We start from the raw sequence: 10,469 nt of genomic DNA on the forward strand, positions 1-10,469 counted from the left end.
GTTATTAATTCGAACTCCATTCCTACCTCTAAACATGTTTGGGCTGTCAAAGTTCCTTTGAAAATAAAAGTGTTTATGTGGTTTGTCCATAAACAAGTTATTTTAACAAAGGACAACTTGATAAAGCGTAATTGGACAGGACCTACTAGGTGTAGTTTCTGTGGGATGAGACTATCAAACATCTCTTTTTTGATTGCCCGTTGGCCAAAGTACTTTGGCAGACGGTCCACATTGCTTTTAATATCAATCCACCGAATTCTGTTAACGCGCTATTTGGGACATGGCTTAATGGGATTGAGCCTGACTTAGCGAGACACATTCGGGTTGGAGTTTGTGCTTTGCTGTGGACTATCTGGACTTGCAGAAATGATTTGGTTTTTAACAGAATATCATGTATACATTTTTTGCAGGTTTTATTCCGCACTACGGCTCTGATCCGTTCATGGTCGCTACTCACCCAGACGGAGGCCAGGGAGCATTTGGTTACTGGGTCTTTCCGATGGGAGATGGTAGCTCGGGATATCTTCAACCGGTTTGGATGGCGGTCATGTAATAGGATAGGCATGTAGTTTACCTATCTAGTTTTAGCCAGCCGGTTGTGGCGTCTGTTCATGGCTAGTGGGTGTTTCTAGCCTTCTTTGGCTCTGTGTGAGCTTTTTTCCTTTTTTTCTTATTACTTTTGGAGACCTTGGAACCATATTGGCACTGCGTTATTTGGTTAATAAGATGGTCGTATGCATCTTTCTGATGCAGAGGCCGGGGAATTCCCCCTTCTCGAAAAAAAATTGATGCAGATGGGAAAAAAGACTTCAAATGCTAATCACTGTCAAGGTTAATTTCTTTTAGAGAGGAGACAAAAATCTGTGGTTGGTTTTTATTATTCTCGTCCAAATAAAAAACTTGTTAATTGAGTTGATTTAATACTCTAGTCTCTACTTAAATGCAATATTAATACTCTCCAGAGGTATTTGCTTATCGATGTACATTTTCTCATTAGAGTTCGAAACATCAATCTTGACTTTTCTCATACAGTAGTAAATCATGCGTAAGGGCCTTTTTGGTCGCATGATTCAACAAACACTGGAACATGAAAAAGCAGAGATACAATGTACTATAATGCTCCAAATATACTATAATTGTTGACATCTCGAATCCCACAGCAAGCGGAAACACAATATACTATAATTGTTGTTGTTTGGTTGCACCACGGAAAAAACACAAAAAATACTATGGAGATTGAGTGGATGTCACTCCAAAGAATTTATTGAGGTTATACCTCTTGCTAAATATCCGGTCGAACTATATTGTAGATAAGCACAAAAATTCAGACAATAAAACCTAATGCAATCCTGTAGAACACTGGTCACATCATACAACAATACAAGCCAATTCTGCCCACAACAGGCACATAAATTTGTAGCTGTTCACACACGAACACGTCACCGTGTACCCTCGATGCCGGGGGTGATGCACCGCAGCTCACGTCGAAGGAGACCCGCCGGAAGCGCGGTACACAAGACAATCCGGCGGGCGCTTTTGTAGACCCGAAACCCCGCACGCCCGGGAGGGACCCCGTCAGGGGGCGCGGCGGCTATGGGCTGCCCTAGGTCGACCTGATCGCCCATAGGGCCTCGAGGTTCGCCGCCCTACAATGAAGAAAAACGAACGAAGAACGAGGAAGAAGAAGAACAAGGGAGAAGGAAAAGTAAAGGTAAAAGATGTAAATATACTTGATCGATTGTGCGTTGTTCAATCGGCCGTCACCTCTTAGGTATATAAGAGGCGGCTGGACTTCCCATGCAAGGAAAAGGCTTGGATTCACGTCCAAAATCCTAGTCAAATTCGGATTGGTTTTGTCCGAACTTTCCAAAACTGTTCGGTCTAAAATTGGCTGCACATTGTGGGTCTTTTTTGAGGCGGTAAACGACCTCGGACGGAAACGAGCCAAAAAGCAATATTGACCGTTTCGATGAGACGAACAACTTTCATGTTGAACGTTTTTTCATTAGAGGTTATCTCGAAGGTCAAATCGCTCGCGCAAAACAGCTAATTATTCACGCAGCTCATCAGACATACCCACATATGTGTCTGGTTGCGGGCGTCATATTTTGCTCACTTGAGGGTCGCGCTGTGTGGGCTCTAACTTTTGCATACGAACTCCGATTGAGACATTTCTTATATCAAAATCGATTGTTTCGACGAGACGAAGACAATCCGCGTAGATCACTTTTCCATACGAGGCAGTCTTGGGGATCAAATCAGCCGAATAGTGTTCTGAATACAAAATCTCGGTATTTTGAACACAACTTCGGCCTTTGAGATGAGATCGGACGGCGATGGCCGAAACTTTGAAGATGTTTATATCAACAATATGGAACTCTTTCATGTAGATCACTTCTCCATTTGAGGCCATCTTAAATAAGTTCTTGACTGTGCCAAAATCTGGTGTCAACACATGCCCCCCTGTTTTTGGCAAAGCTTGTGTGCCGAAAAATAACTTGCACGAAGTTTGTTATAAGCGCGATGTCAACACTCCATCGGCCATTTGTACGTGCTTAGGACGATAGGTATATATCAGCCATTTAGATTAGCAACAAAGTGAAGCTAATTGAACATATGATGATTTGGTAATACCCTTTCATGATGTAAGAAATTACATTGCATCCATGGATTAAAATAAGCCCACTGAGGGTATCCAATCATACCTGATAAAGAATTCTATGGCATATGCATCAACGACATAGTTGAAGAATATGGATAATGTGTGGACCGAAGATGTTGAAAGCTTCGGCGTGGTCCTTCATAGTTTTCACTATTTTCCTTCTTCACCTTTGCCGCACTCCTTGTAAAGGAAGCTCGCACATAATTCTTATTTTGAATACTTCCTTTTGGAACCCATGCCATGTTTCTCTTTTCAAGTTCTTGTGCACTAAGCTTTTGCAACTTCTTCTTTTGCGAATACGATAAGCCGAGTGGGCACCCCGGCTGCGATTTTGTTTGAAGTAATGGCAATTCTTGTTTTACCTTGTGCACTCTATTCTTCCCTTCAGATTTGGCACTTGATTGACTTGCCTCATTACCTTTTATAGCCAATGTCAACAACTTAATTGACTCTTTATCATTTGAGATCATAGCTGAAGTGGCACTCTTACAACCATCTCTTTTGACGCGATAGACTTGCTCAACCACCTCCTTATTCTTCCTTGTGTTTCGGACCGATTCTTTTTTATTGAAACGGTCTTGAACATATGACTGGTCATTGAATGTTGGTCTTCTTGGAGTTGCATAATATTGGCGAGATGGTTTATAATAATATGGGGAATGTGCCCTTGTATTATACTTGTCCCATGATGAATATGGATTTGCGTGAGCATAGGGAGGCATCCACGACATTGGCATTGACGGCCCAAAATAAGGATATGAATAAGTTGCATTCAAATTCTCTTCTTGCCAATATCGATCCTTGGATTTGCGCCTAGGGGGTGATCTTGATGCTTTTGCATTAGTTGGCTGATAAGCACTGCTCTCCTCACTTATCTTCTGATATTTTTCCAATAGTTGCGCGAAAGTGACTTTCGGCTTTTTACCTTTGTGCTTACGTCGGCTTTTGTTTTCTTTGGCTGTGCTTGCACAGATCTTTGGATTTTCTTGTTGCCCCTCAGTCCTTGGCGTCTTCATTGTAGCTTCGATGGAATTCTCGCCCTCAATATTATGTTCATTATGCTCTTCAACAATTTCTTTACTTGAAAGCTTGATCCCATCACCTGCACTTTTTACCTTCTCTTTAAATGGATCGGCTTGAAGCAGCCTATGCAAAAACCTTTTACCATCGAGACCAATTGGAATAGACTCATCATCTTTTGGTGTCTCACAAATTTCAATTGTCCTTTATCAATGGCCGATTTAACTATTTGACGAAAACATGTTGCAATGCTCAATACTATGCTTGAACGAATCATGCAACTTACAATAGATTCGTCCTTGGATATATGGCTTGACATGGTGATTAAGAATTCTAATATAATTATTTTTCAACAATAAATCAAAGATTTGATCACACATGTTTGAATCGATGGTATACGTTGTGTTTTCTAGCCGATCTTGGTGTGCGAACGGCTTTGGAGGTAAGCAAACGAATGGTTCAGATTTAGAATCTTCCCATTCAGCTATATATTGTATTTTGCACTCTATCTCTGATGTCTTTGTATAAGATATAATATTAGCATCGGATTTCTCAAAATAATTTAACCTTGGCTTTATATTTCTGAAACAAAAATAGTTAAAACACACATGTCTCAATTGAGACCATGCGTAAGCCAAGTATGAAGCAAGCAAAGCTACCCAATTAGATATGAACTCTAAATAAAACAATGGGATAAGCTTTGGCTCCAATAATAAGTCACTATCGGTCTCTTCGAATGGTACAATGTATTGACCGATATGCTTTGTAATTTTATTGCTATCAGTCTCTCTGAATGGTACAATGTATTGACCGATATGCTTTGTAACAATTTTATTGATAACAAGTAAATTACCCTTCATCATTGGTCTTTCAAAATTACTTATGAGATTTTTCCTAATAGATGCATCAACAATAAAGCTGTGACCAAATCTGAAAATAGGTAAATCATTTGCTAGACATACCTCTTCATACACGCTGGGAGAGCATGATGGTTGTGATACTTGAATAATACTTTGCTCCACTTTTAAATGACTCTCCAATGCATTGGCGTCCTCTGTTTCTTCAATAAATTCAGTACACATACTATTCGATTCGACTTTTTTAATAACCGAATTAACTTTGTTATCCGAATCACCACTCTTTGTTTCTTTGATTCGCAAGGTTGCTTGTTCTTGTCTAAATTCAGCAAACATTGCAGCTAGGCTATCTTTAAGATTTTTTCGACCAATTCCTGCCCAATCTTCATCGGATTGCCCCCCAATACTTTGAGACGCTTGCGGCAATGGTGTGTTGCCGAAATTCTGTAATTGTGCAGGGGGTATATGATATGCCACGGTAGTAGGTGAAGGCATTTGTGCTCCTGCAGAAGTTTCACTTATTCGGCCAAGACCATGAAGGTGTGGAGCCGAATTATGGACGTCAACAGTTCCGTATGGTGCCAAAAAATTAGTAGCATTAGGTGTAGCATATGATATTTGAGGATAATTGGCCAAATAACTAGTAGTAACATGGCCAATTCCTCTATCCACCGGCACATTTGGATTAACATACTGCAAATTATTTGCCGATGAATAAAAGCTTGAAACACTTTGGTGCATACCATTGGAAGTTCCTACATAGGGTGTCTCAACTTGATTAACCGAACTCATCATGTTATTCATCGGCATATAAATTTGTGGGGTTGCCGATGCATGGAAGTTGGGATACATATGTTGCATGTTGCTAAAATTATATGAAGTAGAATCATGGAGATTTTGTTGCATCGACCTGGCACATAATTATATGCATGATTGATAAAGCTAGGGCTAGCCGATACTTTATGCTCATTAGACGATCTAGCAACAACATACGCGTTATTTGCATCTACATATGTGAATTGGGTATTCATATTACCTTTGTAGATTGCAAACCCTAGATGACGATCTCTTCGTAGCAAGAACGGGTTGGAGACCGTTCAAAGCTTCTTCCCCAGCGGAGTCGCCAAAAAGTGTGTTCGCACACGAACACGTCACCGTGTACCCTCGACGCCGGGGGTGATGCACCGCAGCTCACGTCGAAGGAGACCCACCGGAAGCGCGGTACGCAAGACAATCCGGCGAGCGCTTTTGTAGACCTGAAACCGCACACACCCCGGAGGGACCCCGTCAGGGCGCGCGGCGGCTATGGGCTGCCCTAGGTCGACCTGATCGCCCCTAGGGCCTCGATGTTCGCCGCCCTGCAATGAAGAAGAACGAACGAAGAACGAGGAAGAAGAAGAACAAGGGAGAAGAAAAAGTAAAGGTAAAAGATGTAGATATATTTGATCGATTGTGCGTTGTTCAATTGGCCGTCACCCCTTAGGTATATAAGAGGCGGCTGGACTTCCCGTGCAAGGAAAAGGCTTGGATTCACGTCCAAAATCCTAGTCAAATTCGGAATGGTTTTGTCCGAACTTTCTAAAACTGTTCGGTCTAAAATTGGCTGCACATGGTGGGTCTTTTTTGAGGTGGTAAACGACCTCGGACGGAAACGAGCCAAAAAGCAATATTGACCGTTTCGACGAGACGAACAACTTTCATGTTGAACGTTTTTACATCAGAGGTTATCTCGAAGGTCAAATCGCTCGTGCAAAACAGCTAATTATTCACGCAGCTCATCAGACATACCCACATATGTGTCTGGTTGCGGGCGTCATATTTTGCTCACTTGAGGGTCGCGCTGTGTGGGCTCTAACTTTTGCATACAAACTCCGATTGAGACGTTTCTTATATCAAAATCGATTGTTTCGACGAGACGAAGACAATCCGCGTAGATCACTTTTCCATACGAGGCAGTCTTGGGGATCAAATCAGCCGAATAGTGTTCTGAATACAAAATCTCGGTATTTCGAACACAACTTCGGCATTTGAGATGAGATCGGACGGCGATGGCTGAAACTTTGAAGATGTTCATATGAACAATACGGAACTCTTTGATGTAGATCACTTCTCCATTTGAGGCCATCTTAAATAAGTTCTTGACCGTGCCAAAATCTGGTGTCAACAATATCTTATTGGTGAAACAAAACAAACAGCTGCAACTGCAGCTGTAGGGTCATGAAAAATACATTATACAATGCGGAATGCAGATAAAGCAGCCTCTTCTGCCAAATTGTGCATCTAGTGCGAAGCATCATAAATGCAGTCAGATACGCTTCATCTTGTGCACAACATTCTGCTGCATGGCATCGACACAACTGAAGAAAGCAACCCACCAGATCTTGCAGAAAAATAATGCTCCAAACCACACCCAGAAACCAAAGACAATTCCAGCAATCACCGAGTAGTACAGCCACAGTGTTTCGAGTTCATGGTGATGTTCCTTTGCCCCATCCATTGATGTTGTACTACTTGAATTATTTGTGCATGGTCTTAAGGGGGGATCACAGAGTCCCAGATTATTGTCGTAGATCGATGGGTCATCGAGTGTTTGGAGCTGACTGCCTGTAGGTATCTCCCCGGACAGAAGGTTGTTGGAGAGATTGAGATTGGTGAGGGACATCATGTTTGACACACTAGGCGGAATATGACCTGATAGTTTGTTCCAAGAGAGCTCAAGGGATTCTACTAACTTTAGATTGCCAACGTCCTTGGGGATACTACCAGATAGATTATTTCTTGACATATTTAGTAGCCGCATGCCTCTGAGACTTGTCAACTCTGAAGGGATCTCACCAGATAGAGAATTACTAGAGAGATCAATACCAGTCACAAATGCATGTCTTCCCTCAAAAGTGTACTCCTGTCCCTTCCGAATTATGTCCATGCTGCCATTGTAAAATAAAAAATATCTATAGGTGGTAAATACTACGTCGATTGTTACAACCGGTTGCATCACAAATATCTGTCTCATCATGGAGAAGTTGCCCAAACTTTCTGGTATGGAACCTACAATATTATTTTCAGCAAGATCAAGCAGTTGGAGAAGTGGGAGTTGTGATAGCTGCCAAGGAATACTTCCGTAGAACATGTTTGTTCGCAGGCTGAGAATCCTCAACGAAAGATTGCTTTGCCCTATCCACGGAGGAATTACACCAGAAATCTTATTGTTCCCGAGATCCAAAACAACAAGGCTTTCTAAGTTCTTCAACACAGCTGGAAAGCAACCTGTGAAGTTGTTGCTTGACAAGTGCAGTGACCTTAGTGATGAGTTATAGAAAGTTGAGCTTGGAACTTCCCCAACAAAAGCATTGTGTGACAAATCCAAGGTTTGCAAATCTTTCAAATTCCAGAGGCGACCAGGAAGATCTCCAAATAGCTCATTATTTGATAGATCCAAGAGCTGCAGAAGTGTTAATCCACAAAAGGCAGACCATGATTCTCCCAAGAAGCTGCTATTGCCGGTACCGTTGGCAACCTTGACAACCGGCAACTGCTTGCTGTCACGATTTAGAATGGTACCTGTAAACTTGTTGCCAGACAAGCCAAGAGCAACAAGATTTAGAAGCAAGGAGATAGTTTTAGGAAGCTCACCCTCTAGATGGTTGGAGCTGACGTCAAGGAATTTCAAAGATGTTGCATTACCAATATCTGATGGCATAATTCCAGTAAGGTGATTTTTCGACAAGAACAATGCTTGCAAATTTCTTAAGCTCCCTATCTCCACCGGGATCGAGCCAATAAAGTTGTTGCGATGGAGGGCAAGATACACTAGCTCCTTGCACTTGCTGATATGCGACGGGATGCTTCCAGTTAACAAGTTTCTAGATACATCTAAATACTGAAGCTTTGTCCAGTTTGTAAACATCTCTGTCGGGATGGTACCATTGATACTATTTCCTTCCACGTAAATTCCTAACAATGTTTTTATCCTGGCAAAAGATGGTGGCAAACTTCCATATAACTGATTGTTTGATAGCCCCATGAACATAAGACTAGTAAGGTTTCCCAGCTCGGATGGAAGAGTAGAAACCAGACTAGTGTTTACAATGTGGAGCATCTGTAGCGACTGAAGCTGCCCGAGTGAGGCTGGGATCGAGCCACCAAGTGGATTGTTGTACAGTTCAAGAATTCGCAACCCAGATATCACCCCCAGCTCCTCTGGGATTCCTCCTGTGAGATTATTTGAGGAGAGACGCAGTGCCTTGAGGTTTTGGAGCCTTGAGAATGATCGAGGTATGGAGCCAACAAAATTGTTGCTGCTCAAGTCCAGAATGGTGAGCGTAAGGAACTTGGATATGTTTGGTGGAATGGCGCCAACAAGATTATTGTTTTGGAGTTCAATCATGGTGAGGTTCCAGAACGCTGCGGAATACAAGTCATTGAGCGTACCGTTGAGGCCGGCGTTGGGAAGGCTCAGCTCTGTGACATGTCCGGCAGCATCACAGGTGATGCCTAACCAAGAGCAGGTGGAATTCGCGGTCGACCATGAGGAGAACGAGTTGACGCCAACCAAAGTGGACTTCCATCGGAGAAGTGCTTCCGCTTCGGCTTCCGGCTTGGTCGCCTTGGATGCGCATACTAGCAGGAGGAGTGAGACATGGAAGAGTTTCTGCAGCGTCGCCATTGAAGTGTTGGGGTAAGAAAATGTCAAGCTGCGGTGCATTTGCATGGAGAGCAAGAGTTCACGTAGATGAAAGAGGTTTCTGTAGAAAACGCGAAAAATCTCTTGGGTATCCTAATTCTCAGCCTCACAGGGAAGTGACTACTAGTCTGTAATTTCTAGAGAAAAACTACTAGTCTGTACTCGGTGGTAGGTGATGAGTGATGACTGATGACTATGTGCGTGGTATACCACCACCCAAACCAGTCAGCTGATTGTTTTGAAAAATCAAATTACGGAGTAGTCATTGTCGTCATCTAAAAAACTTGTATTCGCACGTTAACTAAGTAACTAAGAATTGTCCACATCCCGTTCAAAAGTAATTCCCATATGGTAGCTGACAGAGATGGCAAATAATTAGTGGACAGCACACAGGCAGTGACAGTACAAGAAAGCAGCACACTACAATGTCCAATAGAGAGATCAGTTTCCTATGTCATCTCTCCAATAGATAGTCCAATAGAGAGATCAGTTTACTGTGTTAGTATGTTCATCCAAAACACATGTAAACACTGTTTAGAAAGGAGAACATGAGACAAATCTGCAAGAGAGAAAAAAACAAACACATTGAACTATCTACGGTGCTAGAACACACAAACACACTGAAACTATGAAAGAACAACAGACATGGTGCAGCAAGAAAAGATACTCATATGACTGAATTTATTGTGCAGAGGACCTATAACACAATTGGGAAAATTGCCTTCATCTATTCTGAAGCAAATACGGCAAAAACAGATGAGAGCTGGGTACATTTGATTCCAAAAATGCAAAAAGGGTCATTCGATATTCCTGTTAGCATAATACAGTACGTAGTTCAGAATGGAGGGCACAACAGAAAGTAAGAACTGAAGTACCTGTATCATGGCGTCATGGCGATGGTGTTAGCACTTAGCAGCAGCCAGCAACAATTGGCAGTGTGAGCAAGATGAATATAAGAATTCCCGTAATCAATCATGTCCTGAATGAAGAGTCATATAATTTGCTGAGAGATATAAAGGGGTCAGCATAAATACATCAGGAAATCAGCAGCAATACAAAGGATTAGCAGAAATACATCAGGAAATCAATACATCAAGAATACGGTCCTTTTCTGAGGAGGTTTAAATTCATTGTACGGAATTCGGCGAGCGCGCCAAGATTTGAAGAGACGAAGAACAATGGAGTGTCCATGTGGTAGAGTAAAATGCTCGTTGATTTGGTCACTAAGGTCGTCCGCTTCATTTGA

General features: G+C 42.1%; 1 protein-coding gene across 1 annotated transcript; it reads right to left on the reverse strand.

Annotated features, from left to right (window-relative positions):
• Window positions 1-6,844: 6,844 nt before the first annotated feature.
• On the reverse strand, window positions 6,845-9,205 carry LOC123153959 (LRR receptor-like serine/threonine-protein kinase RGI5). Its single transcript, XM_044572811.1, has one exon. The coding sequence runs from the start codon at window positions 9,203-9,205 to the stop codon at window positions 6,845-6,847; it is 2,361 nt and encodes a 786-aa protein (XP_044428746.1).
• Window positions 9,206-10,469: the final 1,264 nt, after the last annotated feature.

The sequence above is a fragment of the Triticum aestivum genome, chromosome 7A (assembly GCF_018294505.1).
Source record: "Triticum aestivum cultivar Chinese Spring chromosome 7A, IWGSC CS RefSeq v2.1, whole genome shotgun sequence".
NCBI lineage: Eukaryota > Viridiplantae > Streptophyta > Magnoliopsida > Poales > Poaceae > Triticum > Triticum aestivum.